Source organism: Amphiura filiformis, chromosome 20, assembly GCF_039555335.1.
Source record: "Amphiura filiformis chromosome 20, Afil_fr2py, whole genome shotgun sequence".
Classification (NCBI taxonomy): Eukaryota; Metazoa; Echinodermata; class Ophiuroidea; order Amphilepidida; family Amphiuridae; genus Amphiura; species Amphiura filiformis.
Window position 1 is genome coordinate 22,538,539 of NC_092647.1, and position 25,027 is coordinate 22,563,565.

The 25,027-nt window shown below is 37.2% G+C and overlaps 1 protein-coding gene across 1 annotated transcript in view; it reads left to right on the forward strand.

Annotated features, from left to right (window-relative positions):
- LOC140142734 (monoacylglycerol lipase ABHD2-like) overlaps positions 1–25,027 on the forward strand; it is a 39,390-nt gene that overhangs the window by 12,805 nt on the left and 1,558 nt on the right. Inside the window, exons 2-8 of the mRNA XM_072164727.1 lie at positions 1,177–1,364; positions 7,208–7,383; positions 9,451–9,618; positions 10,578–10,761; positions 14,149–14,193; positions 23,249–23,467; positions 24,506–24,575. Coding sequence (XP_072020828.1) covers positions 1,207–1,364; positions 7,208–7,383; positions 9,451–9,618; positions 10,578–10,761; positions 14,149–14,193; positions 23,249–23,467; positions 24,506–24,575 — 1,020 coding nt within the window. The 5' untranslated portion in view covers positions 1,177–1,206. The remainder of the gene's footprint in view (positions 1–1,176; positions 1,365–7,207; positions 7,384–9,450; positions 9,619–10,577; positions 10,762–14,148; positions 14,194–23,248; positions 23,468–24,505; positions 24,576–25,027) is intronic.

Here is a 25,027-nt window from a genome sequence, read left to right on the forward strand (position 1 = left end):
ATGTTTTTTGCATCTACTGGAGTATTTGTATGTTTTAAAAACAAATAAATAAATGTAGATATTTATATAGCGCTTTATGCTGTAAACAGGGCTCAAAGCGCTTTATATTTATTCCGTTGTCATTAGAATATATTGGAACCATGTTTGCAGCCTACAAATAGCGCAGGGTTCATAAGTGCAATGACACTGACTACCCCTAACAGCTTCCCATTGCACCTGGGTGGGGTGAGGCAAGCGAGGCAAAGCACCTTGCCCAAGGGCGCAACACAGCGGTGGGACGGGGACTCGAACCCACGCACACTGAGCAAGCTCTTAGGTTATAAATCAAAGGCCATATCCGCTGATTGTTATCTGATTGTCCATCAGTCATTCCGACATTCTATCTGAGCTTCCAAGTGCCATTCTTAAAACTTGTAAGGCATATCGTGATGTGATTTGGTGCAGAGTTGGAAATTAGCGGCCTCCAAACTCTGTTAGGTTTCTGTAACAAAATATGCTAATTTGGAAGATTTATTTTATTCAATTTTTTTTTAATTGGAATTATTTTTAAATCCCCAGCTTCAAGTGAAATCGCCCTGGTTAAAAAAGATGTGTGTCAAGGCATTGGGCTGATGCTTCAGAGAGTGCAGTGATTTATTGTGCACAAAGGCAAAATGCCTAGAGACGTTGATCCACAAGCCTCAGCACACTTTACAGGTTGTTGCTGACCACTACTGTCCCACATCATTCCATAAAACCATTTAGAACAACAATTCAGGGACTTTGCTGCTACAAGAGCGCACACCCTAGACATTCCACAAATAGCCTTCGCAACCAGGATCAGCTCTCTGAGTTTCGTACACGTTACAACGAGACAATTAGCAGTAAGTTCCTTGTCCAGGGGAATTTCAAGCCAACTCAATTTTTCCACAAGAGCATACTAGGCACCGCCAGGGTTTAGAACCCGCAACCTCTCGTACCATAGTTGAGAATTGCGCAACCCAAGAACCGCAAAATTCTAGTTGAATTTAGAAATTTGGGACCTGGAAGTTTTGGGGAAAAAAATTGCCCCACTAAATGAGCAAAAAAATAAAAAATTACCCACTGTCACAAAACACATGGTACACCTATCTGTATAATAATACGTATGAAAAAGACTCACTCAACTTTTATTGTTACTTTTGACTGTTTTGACAGGTTGATGATTGGCAGACACTCCACACCATCATGACGTTTTTTGTCGTAGCCAGTGTCATATTCTTCCTGTACATCCTCATATTCAAGATACTCAATCTGAAGAGTCGCGCAGCACCACCTCATCTAGAATACATAGAATCCAAGTTCAACAAAGCCGTTTTAGAAGCTTGTCCAATATTTAGAGAACCGTAAGTACTGAATGGACAATTAACATGTTTGCAACATCAGGGTCATAGCCACGCCGGTCGGCGCGGGGGTAGCTGGCACGGACCGGCGCCGACAGGCACTAAAAAAAAAAATATTTTTCCACAAATGATTTATTGATCATAAAAAGAGTAAAAAACTATTCTCCAATCCTGAAAAAGATTGTGCCCCGGTCTAGCTATAAACCCTGTGCAACATTTGAGTATTTTTGCTGTGATGAGAGAGGGAGGGTGATGAGTGTGATGAGAGTGGGGGTCTAAACCTAAAGAGCAGAGCAGAACCACTTTAACTTAATACGTATACATTCAAGGTTCAACAAAACCCAGGGTTGTAGCTAGTTCAAGTTGGGTGCTGGGGGACACAATTTTTTTAGGGAACGCAAGTGATCGGGGAATAAGCTTGGGGGTACCTTTTTTGGTGAAAAAATAATTTGTTTAAAAATAATTGAATTTTTTTTGTTGTGCTGGGTGACCAGCGTCAGTCCCGGGCAGGGCTGTCCGGTGACGCCCACCATAGCTATAACCCTGACTGAACCTATCACTAACCCTAACTGACACAAATCCTGGGTACCTCCCGTTCAACGATGGGGCTGGGTAACACATAGGGCCCCTCTGACCAAACCCCTAGGCCCCTATAGGGTGTTAGAGTAAGTCAGGTCCAAGTTACCACCAAAAATGTGGCCAAAGCACACCATTCAATGTGTCTGATAATCCCAGAGCCATGTTCACCAGAAGAAGAGGCTACTCCCAACGTAGCTAGTAGCTACAGATGTACAACCCTGCAAAACCAGGGGAACGAGGGGTGCGGTCGTGCCCCCCCCCCCCAAAAGTGATCAAAAGGTCCCAAAATTTCGGAATTTGCAAGTGCAGCGAGCAAAAAAATCAAGGTTTTTGGTCAAAAAAGGTCCAAATTTGGGAAAGAAAGTCCACCTTTTCACAAAATCACCCCCTTGGAAAAAAGTCCACTTGTCAAAATCAGCACCCCCCAAAAAAATCCTGCGTACAGGCCTGTGCAAAACTGTTTTGTACATGTATGTACTCAATATTGCATTCTCAATGCTAAGCGATGCTCTGTAGCTATATACATGTATATTGTCTAGTCAATATTGACGTTTAACACATGTGTCTTGATGAGCTTGGTGGCATTATTATTGATTATTTTCACAGATGCAGTAGTAGAAGTTGTCATCTGTGTGATAATATTTTCTTGTTTTAATTGATTTAAATTGATTTAAATGATAATAAAAGGATGAATGATGATGATCATATATTCATAATAATTTACTATTTATAAATTTGATTATTTATTAGCTAGAAGTTGTCATCTGTATGATAATATTTTTAATTGATTTAAATTGATTTAAATGATAATGAAAGGATGAACGATGATGATCATATATTCATAATAATTTACTATTTATAAATTTGATTATTTATTAGCTATAAGTTGTCATCTGTATGATAATATTTTTAATTGATTTAAATTGATTTAAATGATAATGAAAGGATGAATGATGATGATCATATATTCATATTAATTACTATTTATAAATTTGATTATTTAGAAGTTGTCATCTGTATGATAATATTTTTAATTGATTTAAATTGATTTAAATGATAATGAAAGGATGAACGATGATGATCATATATTCATAATAATTTACTATTTATAAATTTGATTATTTATTAGCTAGAAGTTGTCATCTGTATGATAATATTTTTAATTGATTTAAATTGATTTAAATGACGAGGAATGAACAACGATGATCATATAATAATTTACTATTTATTAATTTGATTATTTATTAGCTACATATGTGTGACCACCTGTTATGCTTGAGTGAGAATGATGTTGGAACTATCAATTATAGATGAATATCTTGCAAATTAATTAAGACCTGGAAAAAAATAAAATATACTTGTGGTCAGCATAAATGAGTGATTTTGTGGGCATAGCATGGCACAATGGATGTAGAAAATAATTTGCAGGGAAAAAGTTGCATATATGATATATATCTATAGCAATGTCATTTAAATAATAAAAGGATGAACAACGCACAGTGTCAACTTCCTATTCGATAAATATAAATTTAATACTCCGTTGGTGAGCGACGGGCGACTGGTATTTCACCGAACGCAAGAAAAGGAGTTCTATCTGATTGGCTAGCAATCGATCGCTTAGGTCGCTTAGTAGTCAACTACAAACTCAAAACTGAGCATCGTATTCAATTCGATTGAAATCGATATTCTATTATTGCCGTAGATAAAGAGAGTGATAGTGTGTCAATAATGTACATTGTATTGCAGCTGGATTTTACATGCATTCTTTTATATAAATTTTTTCTCAAAGAGTTGAATATGATCAAAATGTTTACTCAGGATTTCAAATTTTTACCCGCAAATTGCAGTTAAACATATCCACAGCAAAATACCGGTCCTCACTAATTAGTGTATTTAATTTCCAGTTAGTGTATTTAAGATAAAACCTGACAACAAATAAAATTTTCTTGCAATAGAAATATCATATGGGATACTGATATGGTAGGCGCAACCGCCACTGGCGTGGAGCTGCTACTGGCGTAGCTGACTTTTTGCTCCGTGGAGCCAAATTGACCAATCATGATCATGTTAGAGTTTTTCATTACTCCGACGTAAAACTGACTAATTAAATACGACTTACTCATTACGTGAAGCGAATTTATTCATTAAGAATTTGCCAGACGAAGGCGTCACGTGAAGTTGCAAGATATCCTCGGTCACGAAAGTTATATGATTCAAAAAGTAGTTTATGAAAAGTACGAACTGACTTATTATTAAGATGGACATGCACTCATAAGAAACTCATACAGTATTGTACATAACTATATAGCTAGGCAGAGTGGTGGTAAACTATGCACAGAGTTCTGCGAGGTGCAGTGTATCGGCGGGAGCTAATGTGTATAACGGGCGCGGTGTCCCTGCGGAATTCGACCTTCAGCAAACTGCAAACCAGTTCGGATTTACTTTATATACTAGTAGTAGGCCATACATACTGTAGTTACTGTCCGTTTTCCTATACACAATACTCAGTGCGCTCACCATTGACGCGTGACCTCTACAAATAGTGTATGTTAGAAGTATAGGCCATTGCCTAGTTAGCGTCACTACTGTGTAAAAAATAACCGCCAATATTTAAAGTATTCTCTGAAATTCTAGAAAATATAGTTTTGTAACATGTCCTAAATTTTTAGCTAATTTAGGTTTGGAAATATTGGTACTTTTGTACCAAAAAAATATGAAGAAATTATTTCTAAACCGTGTTAAGTCATTAAGCTTCTCATTTTCAAGAACGCTGGTTAACAATAAGCAGACTATTGTCTCATTTAAGTAAACAAAAGCCCACAGTATTGTTACCTTGCGTTAAGCTTTATAATCGTTCACCCAACTGAAACTATAATACCAGCTCATTGCTCATTGCACAGGTAAAACAGACACAAGTGCAGTGTGTATTTAACCAGAGAAGATCTGATGTAACATAGTTGAGCCGTTTTCATTGAGTGTTATCTTGGTTTAATAGCTTTTAATAGGGTTTAAGTCCTTCAAAGGTCGTGATGAGTTCTACTGTAGACATGACTGCATCATGATTATTTTTAAGTCAACAACATTCAACAATATGATCACCGTAATAGTATGAGAGTATCAGTACCGTGGGTGTCAGTGATCCTGGCCTGACACAGTAGACAAACAAACAAACAAACACGCCACACACATTACACATGCATGCAAGGTAACATTGACTATACACTAATCAAACAATGGTATTGATCCTGTACAACTGGTCGTGGTTTATTTACAATCGATTTATTTAAAATCCCCATAGTAAACATTAATTTTGGCAAGAGTTTTCTCTCTCTGGAGCGAGGATGCATCCACTGGCTCCAGCGTAATGAAAAGATCTAACATGATTGGTCAATTTAGCTCCATGAGCGAAAAAGTAAGCTACTGGCGTAGCAGCTCCACGTTAATGGCGGTTACGACCAGCCATATATTGATCATCGCGAAAATCGTAAAACATAGAATAGAAACAGTGTGGCAGGCGCTCAAAATCTCAAATTGTATGCTTAGCCTGAGTTGCACAGCCTATCTCGAATAAAATCACCATGTGTAGTTGTTGAAAAACGTGAGGATTCATCGTACTATCACGGCAATTTTTAACACGAAGATATAGGGATGATGACGGTGTGCAACGATGATCATATATTCATAATAATTTACTATTTATTAATTTGATTATTTATTAGCTACATATGTGTGACCACCTGTTATGCTTGAGTGAGAATGATGTTGGAACTATCAATTATAGATTTATATCTTGCAAATTAAGACCCGGAAAAAAAAATATATATACTTGTGGTCAGCATAAATGAGTGATTTTGTGGGCATTGCATGGAACAATGGATGTAGAAAATAATTTGTACGGAAAAGGTTGCTTATATATTTATCTATACACTAGGATCCACAACATGCTCATCTATCTAAGGCACAGTTCTATAACTCCTATACATTTGTACATTCATGATCATTGAATGACCTTTGAAAATTTGGGTACAAAAACTCGTACTCTGCAACTTGAGGTCAAATTTTGCACTATGATTTATTTTATTGAGGTTATTGAACTATGCCATTGGGATGAGGCCATTGTGGTCCATATGTGATGCGATCAAGCAAAATCAGTCGGAACTCGGAAATATTGATTTTGAGATATAGCCAAATAAAGGAAATAATTCCTTTTGTTTCTTCTTGTTTTGGAAACTCTTTAATTGCTCATATCTTTGGAACTGGTTGTTCAATTTCAATGGGGTTTTCTGCAAAATCCAGCTTTGTAAATGGTTTTTACTATCCTGTAAGAAACTGAAAATTTATTATTGCCGAGTTCCGATTGATTTTGCTTGATCGCATCACATATGTGTACATCCATGTCAAAACGATGCACTTGTCGGCTGCTACATGTGTCTCATTTCACATAATAGCTACGAATAAATATTCATTCCTAGCCAGCGATCGAAATTGTGGTTGTCCGTTCGCCCGGGACAATTAAACAAGTCGACGGACAACCAAAAATACTGATTTGGTTGTCCGCTGGACAACCATAAATCTGTAGCCAAAACTCACCTTTGTAGGCCTACGGACAACCAAAAACTTAGACGGACAACCAGAAATTATAATCTGGTTGTCCGTGGGACAACCATTTATATTTCCTTAATTCGAACACTGTTCCTAGCTATTATTTAAAATTTATTCCTAGCTATTATTTAAAAAGAGAAACATGTAGCAGCCGACAAGTGCGTCGTTTTGATATGGATGTACACATATAGTGATAGCAATGTCATCTTCTTTTTCTTTCTTTTTTCAATCAAAAAATCCAAAAAATACGCTAGAAAGTATTTTCAAAACTGATCATTTTATAGAGGACATGAAATCAGTGACAATCCATCCTCATAAATAAGATGGAACAAAATTATTGCGATATTTTTCCTAGTTACTTTATAGTGGATTATTTTAAAGTGTTAATATTTTTGTGCTACATGTATTTTTACAGTTCTGATTTCTGAACAGATTGCACATTTTGTTTTGGGGTTTCAAAAATCTTTGTGTTACATTATTTTTGTGAGCTATTACGTTGTTGGAAATGTTGTTCCACAGACCCTAGATTTCTTTCTAGGGTCTGTTGTTATTCAAAATGCCAAAATCAAAACCAAACAAAACTTTCCCACCATACAGTGTAACTTTTACCTCTATCCATACAACGATAAAGTATTTCAGTGTTCTATTATCTTCTGCTAATGCAGGTATGTGCCAACCTCACTATGGGGGAAAAGCGGTCATATCCAGACTGGAGTGTACGGCAAAGTGGGTCGGTTTCAGGCACCTAGACCTAAGGGAATTAGAAAGCATATTATGATGCCAGATGGAGGCACCGTGTCCTACGATATGTTTGAAGCTACTGCAGAACATCCGTCAGGAGGTAAGTCCATCATTGCGTATAGATTAGGCCTGGCATTTTCGGGTAATTTTGTACCCGGGTACCGCCGCATTTTTCGAGGCGGGTAACTGGGTACCGAAATTTAAAAAAAAAAAAAAAAAAACTAGACCTAAATGCCAGGATCAGGCTTCCCGTTAGTGTGCGTCATTGCGTCCAGACGCATATTTTACACATTTGGACGCAAGTTCACATGGCTAATCAAGTATTTTGCGTCCATGTCTCATGAATGTGGACGCAGACAAAACTTCGAAATTTTATCATTAATTGATGATAAAAATAAGAAATTTTATTCTTTTATATTTTTAAGATAATAAAAGCCCCAAAATTTTGACCCACCTGCTGAGAATTGAAGTAAATTCTGCAATATTTTGTAAATGCAACGCGTCAGGAAATCGTGCACTTTTGCATGCTTTCGGACGATCGCTGTTTGTTTGATGGCTGGGAAGTCCCGATTGATTTGTTTACAAGTAAGCACGTGCGCTAACGTTTATTTAATTATTTATCACAACCTGACAATATTCAATTTTTAATATTTTAAGTTAATTTTCTCATAAATAATCTAGGTTTCATTTATTAGTATTATTGTTACGATGAATAAAAGCAATTTTAAAGAAAAAATCAAAATGATAACCCTTTTTCGTATTATTTGTGGCAGCGCGTGTTTTAGTTTTTGTAGCATCAACGCGTTGATTTAAAAAAGAATGCGGAAGTGAAAGTACGAACGAAAATTGCTCAAGATTGACAGACTTTGCTCATGTTTTTGCACCTGTTTTTGACCACGTTTGGGACCAAAACTGACACAGAAATGAGAAAAATTATCATAGCGAATGGAGATGGAATATCACGCGAAAATGCACTTTTATTTTTTTAACAATCAACATTTGATGAGGTGTAGACCGGAATGCGTGTGTATCGTCATAATCGTGAATTTCAGATGGACGCACAAAATCTGTCTGGACGCAAGTTTTTGCAACCTCGTCAGCAAACTTGCGTCATTACGGACACACATTTCTAAAACCTTAGCAGGAACCCTGGCCAGGATCATTCATGGTTGACCTAAAAAAAAAAAATAAAAAAATTTCAAGATATTTTGTAATTTTAATATGAAAATTGATACTTTGTATTCATGTCATACTCTATTAATGATTTCAAAATGCATTCAAATTCAATGCATTTTGAAATCATTAATAGACTATGACATGAATACAAATTATCAATTTTCATATTAAAAATAAAACATCTTGAAATTTTATTTTATTTTTAGGTCAACCATGAATGATCCTAACATTTAGGTCTAGGTCCAGGGACACTACAAAACCGAAAAAATAAAAACTTTAATTTGGTACCGGGAGGTATTTCCTACCGGTAATGTAATCTCGGCGGGTACCCGTTTACCCGGCCGAAAATGCCAGCCTTAGTATAGATGGGTGCCGAATATGACCCGGTTCACACAAGTGATTTTTTTCCTGTTGATTACAATTGTATGTATTACAAAATTGGTGTAGAACTGCACTATTTTAATCTGTGTGGGGGTGTGTGCGACGTGTGCATCTGTAATTACCTGCAAATGTGGACCTACATTAGGATACACACAGTGCAACCGTGGACACAAGTGAAACCGTGGATATCCGCACTTGCTGGCTACAACCAGGACAATTCAAATAATGTATATATGCATTTAAAAGTGGTCCACGTTCAGGGGGTTCAGGAGAGGTTTACGGTTGGATAGGAAGTTGTCAGGTGTGTGTGGGGTAGGTCCACCGTGTGCCAATTGAAATCGGGTGTGTGTGTCCTTGGTTAGATAGGATTAAATCATATGCAGAATGAGGTCCTCATTTGCATGTATTTACAAACAGGAGTGTGTGTGGGGGTGAGTGTATGGACCCGTTTCAAGTATGCAAGGCTAACAGCAAGATAGAAAATACCTGGAAAAAATTGAATAGGCCATATTTTGGCATAAAAGTGGATGTTAGATCTTTTGTTTTCTATAACAGATTAAGCTTATTCATGAACTAATTATAATTGTATATGTTTTTTTTTAATTTGCAGGAGATTACACTATATGTTGCGTACCAGGTATATCCAATTCCTGTGAGAAGGCCTATGTACGAGGCTTCATTGCTTGGGCGCAATCTCAGGGTTATAGAGTAGCATGTTTAAATCATATAGGAGCTTTAGAAAATCAAATTATCACATCGCCAAGAATATTTACATACGGTAAGTACATATGTTACAGGCTGTACAATAATTATGTGTAGGGTTAGAGGTATTCCTGTGAGAGGCCTGTGTACGAGGCTTCATCGCATAGGTGCAATCTCGGGGTTATAGAGAGGTGTGTTTTATAGCATTCAAGTTAGCTCAATCGATAAGGCGTTCGACTATGGTGCGAGTATTTGCGGGTTCGAACCCTGGCGGTGCCTAGTATGCTCTCTTTGAAAAATTGAATTGGCTTGAAATTTCCATTAGACAAGGAACTTACTGCTTGTTGTAACCCGTACAAAACTCGGGGAGCTGATCCTGGTTGCGAAGGTTATTTGTGAAATGTCTAGGGTGTGCGCTCTTGAAACTGCAACCTGAGTTGTTGTTAAATGGTTTATGGAATGATGTGGGCCGTAGTGGTCAGCAATAACCTGTTAAGTCTGCTGAGGCTTGTGGATCAACAGCTAGGCATTGTGCCTGTGCATGGCACACTATAATTTATTTATTTATTTTATTTTTAAAAAATCATAAAGAAACGTAGGAAAGAATATTTGCATATGGTACATGTAAGTACATCTTACTTACGGGCTGTGCAATATTTAATTATGTGTATGCAGCGTTCGAAATTTTGGTTGTCCGGTTGCCCGGGACAACTAAAAAAGTCGCTGGACAACCAAAAATACTGATTCGGTTGTCCGCCGGACAACCATAAATCTAGCCAAAAGTCACATTTGTAGGCCTACGGACAACCAAAAACTTAGACGGACAACCAGAAATTGTAATCTGGTTGTCCGTGGGACAACCATTTATTTTTCCTAAATTCGAACACTGTGTGTATGGTTAGGGAAGAGCCTATGGTTGGGATGATATGTATGGTGTGATATGCAAAGGTTATGAATAAATAATCAAGCCAACACCATCAGTTTCATACGTAATTCAACTTTTTGCATTTTCCTCGTTACATTTACACAAACCAGGTGACACAGAAGAATACGATGAAGTAGTAAAGGAGGTGCGAGCTAAGTTCCCACATAGCACTCTACTAAGCATTGGCTTCAGTATGGGAGCTAATATAGTCGTCAAATATCTAGGCGAAGAGCCGCATAGGCAGGATTATTTCTTGTGTGCTGTCTCCGTATGCCAGGGATATGATATAACAAAGTAAGTACGGATGGGGTGGTGGTTTTAATCTGAATCAATTCGGATCAAAATGGTTCATATTCGGGGTTCATATCAAGGTCAAATCTAAGCTACATCAAATCAAATGGTTCATATCAAGGTCAGATCCTAACAATGTCAAATCATATCATATCAAATCGAATCAAAATTAACAAATGGGATCAAATTAAATCAAAATCAAATGATTCATATCAAATTAAGACCCAAACAAGATCAAATAATTCATGTAAAATCAAATCTTGTGAAATAAATTAAGTCAAATCATGTCATGTCATTGTCAGTTCAAACATAATTGGATCAAATTAAATCAAATCAAATCAAATATCATTTAGGAAACAATTCCATTACCCATATAGATAATGATATTCTTGAACAGCAGATACCTATGTGCAGGTTACAGGTCGTAGGTCATAGGTCAATGGGAAATCTATTGTAAACTCAAGTTTCGCTATTATTTAAGGTGAAATTTTGTATTTTGTTAAGAATTTTTCAAGCTTTATCTCAATTTTGATAGAATAAGTTTTTATACTTACATAAATCGATAGTCTAGATTGTTGCAGTAAAATATTATATATTTCTATTTTAATTTTTCAATTTTTTTTTTTTTCAAATAACAAGAGCAGTTAGGTTGCAGCTGGTTTCAAAAGTTGCAAACTTACAAATTTGCCTTTTAACATTTTCACATATCACAAATAAATCTAATCATTGCATCCTGCTCTAACCCAAATTTAAGAAAGACTTAGAAATAAGAGTTTAGTACAAATGTAGGTTAGCTTCCTTGCCAAACCTATATAAAATAAAGCACTGCTGGCACTGATGACATATTAACGCCATTTTTGGAAGGATAAAAACATGTTACATGACTCATCATAGCAAAGCAATGTTATTAACCTTTGTGAGAATCATGACCGCATTCAAAAGTATTTAGTCATTTTTCTTTTAGAATTTGAAAATGTTCATAAATTTGAATCATTAGTTTTGTTTAAATTTATTTTTGATAGTGCTGTTATTTGTGTTTACTTTGGCAACAAAGAAAGGTCTTTGTTTTCTTTTTAAATAACAAACAGACAGAAAACAAACAAACAAGTAAAGAAATCTCTTTACTGTCTTGTTCCTTATAAACTCTCTGTGAAATTTGTTGTAACGGGATATCTATCACAGGCAAATTTTCAATGAAAAAAGCTTAAAAATCGGGGTGAAAATCATGAACTACAACTCGCTTCTGTTTTGCTTCCGGGTTCAAAATCAATATGGCAATATGACTATAACAGCATATTTATCAGTAATAGGGGACATTATCACTACAAAATTGCCTCTATTGAAGTGCATATTCGTGCAAAAAATGTGATTTATTTCAATCTTTTAAAGAAAATTAATAGTAATTTGACAATAAACTGGATTGAAATTCAAGTTAGAGAATAGTTTTATCTGCACAATTTAGAGATCATGACAGCCAGTAACATTGGTTGATTTTAAACGTACAATTTCTGCATTTCGGTCACTTCTTCATTGAAAAAAATTATGGGGGGGGGGTCATTTATTAGGGCTGGAGTGTTTAGGAACAATACAGTATGTGACTTGTTCAGAGACCAATTTTGACTTGAGAGAAATATTATTTGATTTGTGATAATTTGACCAATTCCAGAAACATACAGAACAACAGCACTTTTTGATTGAACCTGTATTATATAGTTGCAACTTTCAGTAGTTTTTGTGTGTATAATATTATATACGTATGATATTGTGTTTATTTTTAAAGTCCTGTCAGAGCAGTTCTTCTGGTGTGAACCAAACCTGCTTGGTTATCAAATTAATCAGTGGCAAGGTTTTGCCAATTGATGCAATAGCATTAAAACATCAATTAGCACCTGTCAAATTAAGAGATAGCCTTTCACTGATTAATTTGATAACCAGGCAGGTTTGGTTCACCCCAGAAGAACTGCTCTGGCGGGGCTTCCTCTTTAAGCAATTCATTCTCTTTATCATGAATTAAACTGAAGTGCTCTTGCAGTATATGCATTTGAATCTGAAGAATAACACTACAGCTATACATCTTTATTAGGTGAACTTGAGACATGTTGTAGCGATAGAGAGATCCCACCTTTTGGAAAGATGATGGAAACCACAATGGGCTATTCCAGTTGAAATCCATACAACCCCTATGGAAGACACAACCTTAACCTCCCACACAAGGTGTATGCATTTCAAATAGGGTTTTTCCTGAATCGGTGACTTTATTTGAAATCTGCACCACCTGTGTTGGAGATTAAGGTCATGTCTTCCATATGGGGTGTATGGATTTCAACTGGAATAGCCCAGATTGTGTCAAAGTACACATAAAAGCAATCAAATACCATTCTGCTGTTTCCTGTACTTCAGAATTGCAAATGCACAATGTATAAATGTTGTAATTTGGCACCAGAGTAAGAGATCCAATGCAAACAGGCAAAGTCCAGCATCTTCTGGTAATGACGACCAATGGGCTATTCCATTTAAAATCCACACTACCCCTGTAGAAGATTTTTGAAATACTTTCCACAGAGGGAGTATGAATTTCAACTGAAATGAATACATTAGGCAGCTCCATCTGAACTTCATACACCCTCTGAGAAAGATTCAACCTGAATATTTCACAGAGGGAGGGTGAGTTTTAATAGAGTTGGTTTTAAAATTCTTACGCCCCCTGTGGAAGGTATTTCCAAAATCTTCCACATGGGTAGCGTGGATTTTAAATGGAATAGCCCAATCGTTCTGCATCTGTTACGGCGTATTTTAAAATGTATGGTCTTGATATAGATATCAAGACCACACCATGCATGCTTTTTAAGACATTATTGACTGCTCAGTGCCAGAAGTGGGTAAGTCCAATAGCTGCCATGTGTAGATGAGTACAATATACTGTGTGTAAATTGCCATATGTTCACAGGGCAGCTTTTGCACTTAACCCACTTCTTGCACTGAGCAGTCGATATGCAAGACTCCTCATACCATACAAAGCATGAGGATTTTACCTGTTTGCACTGGGTCTTTATAATCTCTGTTTGGCAGTCAAAAATAACCCCATCAAATTTGCAAATGTGATGTTTCCTATTTATGTGATGTGCACCGAAAGCAACCAATCGGATTCTGATGATGAACTATCAACCAATCATGCATGCTCTTGTATTTCCTGCCCCAAATGATTTCAACCAATCATGCACGCTCTTATATATATATAAATTTTCCCCTTGTTGCATATCAACCAATCAAATGTGCCGTTTCATTTCGTCCCTGATGATTCCAACCAATCCCGCATGTTGTTTGATTGTTTCCCATATAATTTCAACCAATTGTGTGTGCTGTGATATGTTTCTTCTGCTATATATTTAGATGGGCTCAACATGCACCAGACAAAGATAATCCAGCTCATCATAGGTAAAACCCTAAAATCATCGGCAAAACAAACAAAGCATTTTTGCACCCAAAAACAAAATTAACTCAATCTTAACGTGTAGAAGGAATTACTAACATATTATTAACAACGAGAGGTTTAGGTTTGCTGTGACTACTGACTTGTGGGAATAAAACTGTAAGGATTCATAACACATACATCTACACCCAGAGGCCACTCGGGTATAATACTGCATGTACACATATGTAACACCCCATATCAGTGCAGGCAGATTTCCAGATTTTGAAATGTGGCAAATCTGGCAATACATTGCCTGCTCAAGAAATATCAATCCCACAATGCATTGCACTTACTTAGGCTTACTCAAATCCCACAAGCCTTTGTGAGTACACCTATGATGCCGTCATTTGACGTCACGCCGACATGCAATGCGGAACTTTTAGGAGGTTCGCTTAACGATTCCGTGTGATGCGTGCATCGGCGTGATGCGTACTAACGTCGAATGATGACATCTCAAATGTACTTGCAAAGGCTTGTGGGATTTACTGAAAAGGTCAATTGAGTAAACCTATGCGCAATGCATTATGGGATCGATATTTCCTGAGCAGGCAATTATGTTGCCCAATATGTCACATTTCCAAATCTGGAAATTTGCACACACAAAAAAAGTCGGGGTCGGCCCTACTTTTAGGGTTGCCCAGGCTACGCCAATCAAACAATTTTTTTAGGCCTAACTGCTGTTGGTGGAAGGGTATAACTAATATTTTGTGGTGGAAATTTAATAGGCAACAATATACTTCACCTTCGTTATAGCTTTACATACTTTTTCCCTTATTCAGTCCATTTATTATTTATTTTGATAATGACCCGATGTTTATTTTTAAGTATAATATAGATCAAAATCATCAAATTGTGTTTTTGGCACTGTGCAAAGTAGTGTGTCATATTTTCGAAAGCTGTTCGTAAAACTTTTCAGCTTTTAAAAAACAAAAAACTATGAAATAAATAAAATAGGTATTTCTTATGCTATTGCTAAGCTAAAATTTGTTCACATGGAATTTGTTACTTCAGACCCAGACTAATCTTACCACTTTCATATATTTCTAGCACATTTACGATGATCAGGGGCAGCACTAATTACTGTCTGCAACAAACGATTCAGTTTTGCACACAAGTTGTGGTTTATGTCACAGGTTCAGCTTTGAAAACTTTTTTTTTTCAAGTTTATCCCCACAATAACAGTCCAGGTCAATCCATTGACATTCATTTTCTTGATGGGAGTGAGCACATGTCATGTAGGGAACAGAATCATTTTTAGGTCTTAAGAATACCCTAGGTTTTCAATGGGGACATTTAAAGAATGGTGCATACATACACTTTTGAATGGAAAACTGTTTTGGCAGTCTAAATAGTTAGCTCAGGGACTTCAAGATATACGTTTTGTGTGGCTTTTTTTGTTTCCATTCCTGTCTCTTTTTTTTCCTCGATTCTAAAAATAAAATGCTTTGTTGTGCTTACAAAACTACTCTGACATAGGGCTCTTCCAGTTGAAATCCATAACCTTATATGGAAGATGTGACCTTAATCTTCCACACAGGGGGTGTGGATTTCAAATGTGATTACCTGAATGGGTGATTCCATTTGAAATCTTCACCCCCTCTGTGTGGGAGATTAAGGTTATGTCTTCCATAGGGGGTGTATGGATTTCAACTGGAATAGACCAGTACTGTATTACCTTCATGTAAGCATACCGTCAGAGTTAGCCTTGTGTCAAGACCTGGCTCATACAGCATACGGAATACAGCTGTCTAATCCCTCGATGAAGTCTTGACAAAAGGCTAATTTGGTGTATGCTTACATGTAAAAAGAATCATCATTAGATTTTAGTCATTCAAACTTTATAAACTGCTTAGATTTATTGTTTACCGGGAATGCTTTCATGGTCATAATGGTGGCTCAGGTGATCTGTTGGAAACATTTAGTAGATGGCCTAGTCAGGTGACGTCACTTTAGCCTTTTCGATGTATGGCATACACAAGATTTCTTTTGGAATACCCTACCACTGTATATTTTCAATGGCGTCTTTTATGAACGACCCATACACATTCACTGTGAATGTAAAAAATGGTAGGGTATTCTAAAAGATAGCCGCATACACAAAACATTGCAATATGTGGCTGATGATACGGAAAATCTAGGAAAGCATCTTGTTAAGCGATAAATTTAAGTAGGTAGTGTATAAGTTTGAATGAAAGAAATGTATAGTTTCCACCATTTAAGTATGAATATATACAACACTATACTCTGACACTGTGTATACAACACTATACTTTTGACACTGTATACTCTCATTCATCTGGAAAATATTCAAATTGTGATTACATGAATCTAGGTGATCAGGAAACTTGCCATTTTTATTGTCTTCAGCTGGGTGGATGACCTAGGGTCATGTGAGGTCATCCGGAGAGGAAGTTGCTTGATGACCTTGTCCAAACCAGGTTTCAACCCTTGCAGAATGGCTTGTCACAACACATGTGCAAGTTTATGTGATGATGATTCCACTGTCTATTGACCTTTAGCACAATCATCTCCAAACAAGGTTCTGGCTGCAAAGTGTGTGTTGTGTGAACGTCTTTCAAACGCATTCTTTAATTATCACGTAGGCTTTGCAAAAGCCTTCTAGCATGTTGCTAAAAAAAATGAACTTTTTGCACCAGTATGCATTTGCAGGGAGAGCCTTGTTTTGGTAGAAAGATGGCAGGGTCAATTCCCACCTAAAGATGAGCCGTGTTTTGATATTGACAACATTTTGTCATATTGGATTGTGCAACCCATTGGTTTCAGCAGAGGGGTCAAAAAGGGGTTAAGGCAGAACAACTACCCCTCAACTGGATTGGGAGCGTCAAATTATAAACTGTCACATGGTTGGTAGCGGGTCTTTCTCCCAGCTGAAGACCAAAGGTTTTAGTTGTGAAGGGTTATTCCAGTTGAAATCACATTCCCTGTGGAAGACATGATGACATGACCTGTGTGGGAAATTAAAATCTTCCACACAGGGAGTGTGAATTTCAAATGGGGTTACCTGATTGGTTGCTCCATTTGAAATCTACACCCCTGTGTTGGAGATTAAAGTTTTGTCTTTCATGCGGTGTGTGTCAATTTCAAGTGGAATATGATTGTCCACTGTGAGTTTCCTGGTTGACTATATTGATTTTAATCATTAGTATACTCTGACATACATTTTATTGCATGAGGTGGTAATTATCACACATATTCACTCATTTCATATCTCAATATAGGGAGTATAATTCATCTTGGTCATCCATATTTTTGTCAAAATATCAGCCAGGGGCAGGGGGGAAAGCAAGCCTAAAAAGGAGAGCCGAATAGCACTGTTGTTCGGATACCATTGAAAAACAGCAAACATGTGTATTGAAAATGGTCCCTTCTCTTCTCCCCACCCCTCTATATCCAATCCCATGGCAAATCATTGTTGAAGGGTATGAGCCCAGCAGTGTAGCCAGTTTTTTGGTGAGGTGGCAAAATTAAATTTCTGTCCCAATTTGTCAAGTTTTTGTCCCATTTAAATGACATTTTACTCTTTGCCGTCCTTACGCTCATCTCTAAAAACTTTTTGCGGGGGGGGCAGTTTACCCTGGCTTCCTCCTGGCTACGCCACTATATGAACTTAATTGAATGTTTCTTGCATATGAGTGGATTGATAGGGACTGAAATTGAGCAGTAATGCTGGTTTCATACTTTCCTGCCGCTTGCCGCTTTGCCGCTCTGAAGATGAGTTTACTTCACTGCGCAATCTCACTAAAAACGCTAGCGGTGACCAGCGGCAAGCCGATATATCGATCACTTTGCCGCCGCGGCAGCACCGCTGGGAGTTGAATTCAAGTCAACTCGGAGCGGTGCCGCTCTGACGATATGAGAACAAAATACGATTTTGGAGCGGTGCTGAGCGGCAAGAGTAGCTTTCAGAGTCAAGCCGCTGCCGCTTAGCGGTGTGCCGCTCCGCTTGCAGAAAAGTACAAGCGGCATGATGAAGCGTCATGCCGCTCAGCGGCAAGCGGCAGAAAGTATGAAACCAGCTTTATTCAATGTGTTTATTCTGAGCACCTTGCACCATCACGCTTTTATTCCCCTATTTATAATTTGTATCTCTGTCAAGTGGGTCGCTTCTACTGCTCTGCAAAAGGCGGGTAACCACCTCAAATGGCTATTGAGGTTTGGTTACCCAGGATCGACCATCTCCTGATCTGTTTCTACTGAGGCTGTTACCCGGCAACCCTTTGCTCAGTAGAAACATGTCGATCAGTGGTGCAAAACATGGATTCTACCGAGGTCTAACTACTTATGCTATTTGCTATTTGTGCGATGTGTAAATCCAGCAATCTTCCTTGTGTGCTGTTATTCCTTGGATTTGTAAACAGGTGTGGGGATTTTAGAGGTTGCACTAGTGGTTTAAGGGTTTTGTAATGGTTGTCGACTGGTTGCCTAACAGTACAGGGAGATGGACATTAACATTCAGAACTGTTATGATGTGTTTTAATATGGGGAAACTATGGTAATTGGGTGTTTTCTCTACATTCCTATATTTTTGTTTTGTTTAAGCCCCCCGATTAAGGCCCCACCATTTTTTTTTGCATTTTTGAACATCATCGATGATTTCAGGATAGCAATGTGGTGGCAGTCTATGGTATGGACAGTATTTACAGTATTTGTAGAAATCCCATATTTTTATGGGGCATCGCAGCACTGTCAGATGGTACTAGCGATGTTTTTGATGGGAATTATTGTTATAAAAAGGACCTCTGTTTGAAAAGAGTATGTGTTAATTCATGTAAGAAAAAATAAAAGTGCTGGTTTGAGTGTTATATAAAAGAATATTTCCTGGCTGGCTAAAGATGAGCATAGCAAAGTTAAAATGAATTATTAATTGGTGCATTTCAACATTTAGTTTCCCTACTTTTGAATGCGAATGGAATGTTACAATCTTTATATATTTTTTTTTGTTGAATTTATTTGGTGTGGTTGTAGTTATTAATGTGCTGAAGTGCTTGCATGTTGAAGTGTAGCATCTTCCATGACAAATTAACATTCAGAACTCTCATCATATTTCTACTTTGGGAAAATTAATATCGTCGTTGGGCAGGAAAATCCTCTAGATGTGTCATTGGCTCCTGAACATGTTTAAAGCAAAACACACGAACATTGGAGGTTTTCCTGCCCAACGACGATATGGTAAATGGTAATTGAGTACAAAGGTTTTGATCCAGGATCAGTGTGGGGGTGCTATGTTTTCACATACTCTTCGGTCGCAGACGGGTGCGACTCCTCTGAATTCACATACACTTACTTACTGCATTGTAGCTAGTTTTGTTTGCAAGGGCTCTAAATTTAATAAGATTGTTTAAACAGTTAGCATGTGCATGATGTGCTATAACAACATAACATATTTTATTTTGCTGTGCTAACCAAAATTGCATCTAGATAGAATTTCAATTTGATGAATTTCAAACAGATGAATTTGAAGCAAATAAGCATTAACTATCAAATGTACTCACAAGTATTCCAGGGCTGTATTGCTTTATTTGCTGCCAAAATTGAAATATGTGGAAGCGTATGTAGGGTACATTGTATGTGATTTCACAGTGCCCCACCGAACTGGGATCTTGGTCGAATACTTGAACAGTGTGTAGTGATTTGATTTATTGGTAAATGCAGTGAGTTACACAAGTTACATACAGCTGCAGAAATTAAAAGGAGTTATAAGGTCTATTTTGCCTATAAGTGAAACTTTATAAACATTACAATAAGGCATTTAAGGGACTTCGGGAAAATACTACAATTTTCACAAATGTATGTTTTATGAATACATCCGCTTGATAAAGAGATGGGCATTGAAGAATGGCGGACATACAAGGGGGGGGGCTCGTCAGTTCTGCAAAAGCCTGGTAAATTTCCCTGGTTATAACCAAACTGATTAGCGCCCTCGTGTGTCCATCATGCTTCAAAAAGCTAATTAAACCATTTTTGACCCTGATGTGGCAGTGACGTCAAAGTGTTGAGGCAGCTGCTCTGTGCGTGTATCTGTGAGGCATCTTTAAACATGTGCGTGTGTATGCAAGCACTTTGATCGAACACTAGCGATTTGCAGCTGCGTCCAATGAAATTTGCACTGATGTCACTGCCACATCAGGGTGGAAAATGCTTTAGTGTAGGATATTAATACCGGTGTGATTCCACCAAAGAGATTAAACTCAAAGAGAACCACATCAGAATTATGTGGTGTGTAATGCTATGGCAACGTCATATCGGTTTGTCACACATGGGACCAAAATAGTGTTCCTTGGCATTTAGTAGCAAAAGCCCATTTTGAAGGATAATTTGGATTGTTAAGGGATCTAGAATGAGCGTTTATAGGCGTTTCGACAGTATTTTTTGTGGGACATGAGAGCACCTCAGGCGTGTCGAATTGCATTCTGAATACTGAAGCATGTCTTTCTGATATCAAATAATTTTCATTTTTGAAATTCACGATATAATACAAATTTTATGACAAATTATTAAAATTTGATATTTTTCAAATTTTGATATATAACAGTCCTCGAGATAAATTTTATAAATCTAATGATATATTTTTAAAGTGTATGTAGCTGGGAGGAAAAGCCGACGATCAATTGAAAATGTTGACCTTTTATATTGAAGATATGGATTTTTTTCCCAAAAGACCTATTTTTTTTGGTGTTTTGGGAAAAAAAATCCATATCTTCAATACAGAAGGTCAAAATTTTCAATTGATCGTCGGCTTTTCATCCCACCTACATACACTTTAAGTATAAATCGTCAGATTTATAAAGTTTACTTCAAGTACTGTTAAATATCAAAAATATCAATTTTAATGATTTGCCATAAAATGTGTATTACATTGCGAATTTCAAAAATCAAAATTATTTGATATCAGAAGGACATTCTTCGTATTCAGAATGCAATTCGATATGTCTGATGTGCTATAATGTCCCACAATAAATACTGTCCAAACGTTCATACCCCAGCCCTTAAGCTTGAGTGTTACCAAGATTTGTGATTGAAGTACTTAGCGTGCGCAGAGCCTAGATTTCATCTTGGTTTGTGAGAATCAAAATCCATCCTAGTCACTGCACTTACTGTATGATACAATGAAAGAAGTTGATTCTCGCAACCGAATCTTATGAGAATCGATTCTGTGATTCTCATTGAAATCTAAGCTCTGGTGCGTAATCCACACAACACAAAATGGCACACACTTGAAATCGAAGTTTACCAGGTGCATTGTAAAATAATCCATAGATGACGCTAACGACACACACACATGGCAGAGTAGGTACTCTTTGGGTTTAGTCTCTTTAGATTACACTCATTGCCTGTCCAAACATTTTCATGGTACTTCCATTTTTAAGGCCAGTGTACAGTTTGATGTTTGATCCATTTTTCTGCTATCAGGCTATTCCATTTGAAATCCACGCACCCTGTATGGAAGACATGACCTTAATCTTCCACACAGGGAGTGTGAATTCCAATGGGGTTACCTGAATGGGTGACTCCATTTGAAACTTACACTCCCTGTGTGGGAGCATAAGGTCATGTCTTTTATAGGGTGTATGGATTTCAACTGGAATTGCCCTGTATTTTCCCTGCGGTAAGAACAGAGCCCTTAACAAAGCTAAATCTTATCAGCAGACGTTGGCATTTGATCGGAGAACTGAAATTCTCAGCAGAGAACTCGGAGCAGAGAGAACAGAGAAATTTGTCAAAAAATGCTTGCAAAAGCATCAGACTTTACACAGGCCTTAACCCTCATGCATGTTCACATCTCAATTTCAAAAACTCTGCATATCGAGGGTTCAGCGCAATGTAGTCTCATCTACATTCTGGCCATTTTGGGAAAACTGCTTTTAAAGAATTCCGGCCTCATAGCCCTTTATATTTAAGGCTATGTTTGACTGGTCTATGGCTTTATTGAGGCTGGAATTGGACAAAAGTCTATTGTTGTCACTGGAAAGCCTATTGTTTTCTGTAAAGCTTGGTACCAAAATGACGAGGCAGTGCTGCACTGAGCCCTCGATATGTCATCATTGTTTATGAGGGAAGAAAATCAATACTAAAATCCAGAATTATTTCTTAGAATCAATTGTACTGTTTGCTGTGCATATTGTAAGAGTAAACAGGCAAGTGGATTTGCATTAGCTATTCCATTTAAAATCCACACTCCCCCTGTGGAAGATTTTGGATATATTTTCCACAGGGGGAGTATGAATTTCAAATGGAATGAACACATTAGGCAGCTCCATTTGAAACTCCCTTTCCTTCTGTGGAAGATTCACCTTATACACTACCCCTGTGGAAGATGTTGGAAATATCCTCCACAGGAGGAGTATGAATTTCAAATGGAATGAACATATTAGGCATCTCCATTTGAAACTCGCTCTCCTTCTGTGGAAGATTCGGGGTGAATCTGTCTCAGATGGCATATGAAATTCAAATGGAACTGCCCAATGTGTTCATTCCATTTGAAATTCAAACTCCCCCTGTTGAAGATATTACCCAAATGGTGGTGTGGATTTTAAACGGAATAGCCCTGTACATCTGCCTTTTGAAGTATAAATGCAGTAGCTGTTTTGCTCATTCCTAGTGAAAATGCAGTATAATGCTGAACACAACACAAAAAGAAAGTCCCCGCTTACATAACGCGTCATAAATTTTAAGCTGCTTATGTTATGACAATTTGATTGATACGATTGCTTGCAGCATCTTGATAGCTCCAATTTGATACCGCATTTGCAACTAAAAAGCTCTAAATTGACAAAGATTTATACCACTTACCAGTGTTTGATATTTGGTGCATTTTTAAAAGTCAAAACGATTATGCAGTTTAGAATTTTATGCATGGCCAAGCTTGCTTGCCTGCAACGAGCCCATGTGAAACTGACATTGTCTTTTCTTTCAAGGCAGTATGTATTGATTGCATTGAATGAGCTCTGTTTTACTGAGAATTATATTTAAAAAAATTCTTTTATCCATTTTCTACAGAGCTACAGTAACTCTACATGAATGGAACGATTTAAGACGGGTTTATAACTTTTTAATGACGAAGAACATGATGAAGACGATACGTCGTAATCATGACATGCTGTTTGGAGAGCAGGCCAAGGCCTACTGGAAGGCCCACAATTTACCACCTATTATATATGATGTAGAAAAGATATTGAATTCTACTAGTTTAGTACATCTAGACGAAGCATTTACATAGTAAGTGTAGGTCATGAAGTCGATGTTTTTGATGGAACATCTAAATAAATGTTATCATCGACTTTCGTGCATGTTGAAGATTCAGCTGCAAATGGATACTCCTTTATTTTGGTGTCATATGAATGATTGTATCTAGATAGCCCTGAGCACAGCAGCACAAAGACGTATGTCCTATTATATGCAGCAAGAATGATTGCATCTAGATAGCCAATGGCACAACTGAGCGGTATACAAATACATAACTCCAAATGCAAATAACGAAAATGGAGATATGTCTTTGTGCCACAGAGCACTTCACAGATGCACATCAGCCAATGAATTTGCCTCTGTGCCATTGAATCAGGGTTATTTTCCTGGGAATCAAGTGACTAAATTAATAGTGGTTTTGAGGTCACATGTGCATTGCTTTCTGAATTTTCTGAAGTTGTTTGCTTGTCCTCGTCCAACCGACCGTGTTGGCAGTCCCGACCGTCTCGGCAGTCCCGACCGTGTAACTTTTTTTTAAAACAAGTTTTCTTTTACAATTTCCCCCCAATACATGTAGTCATGAACTTTTCATTTAAAAAACTGAAGATATAAAAGAAATGTTGTAAACTACCATTCCTGCATGTTTCTCCTGCAGTCATACCTGACTGAGGTTGTGATATTTTGTATTATCATCCTCAGCATCTGCACAAGTAAAACATTGTTGAACTTAAAATGCACTATTTTAAGTCTGCCAGTCATGTACATGCAAATAAAGTATGGTTTACCTTGAATTTGTCTTTGGTGGAAATTCTGTGGTCAGTGAGTGTTTTACATACAAGTAGGCACTACTTCACATTGGTACTTGAAAAAACAACACAAAAAAAACACAAAAAACTTCCCAACCAGCTGACCCAACTTTGGAAAGTGATCAATGGACAAGCAAACAATTTATGTTTTGGCCTAAGCTTCCCCAATCAAATTTAATCTAGTTTTAGTCTAGTCAAGTACAATGGAAAAAAAAATCTGTAATATTGTAATACTCTGACTCTGCTTGTTTTTTTTTTCTTGCAGTAAAATGAAAGGATGTAAGGATATACTAGACTTTTACAAGAAAGCAAGTTCTTCAGCTCATATTCATAAAGTAAGTAAATATCTTAACTCTCTTAAGTTTCAGAATTTTTTTAAAAACTCCCAAAATTTCAGAATTGTAAATTTTCATGACCAGCATGAAAAAGAACAAACAAACCTAGTATTGGTTCAGATAGCTTGTGATATTCTGAGAAAACATCTCAAAACTTGGGACTTTTTATGTTGAAGGTGTTTTGTTTAAAATCACTGATTTAAATCAACTTTTAAATTTTTTCACCATTTTTGATCAATTTCAAGGCCCATTCAGTGATTTGCTCATCCGGATGATCGTAAAAATAATCAAAATTCAGATTTTGGTACCTTTGTCATCGCCATAGATGTGCTAACATAGCCTGCGAGTGGTTCAGCCGAAAGCCGTGTATTTAAGACAAAATAAGATATTTTACACGAATCAGTAATTTAGATACTAACAGTATCTAAATTAGCTACATGTATTTGAATGGG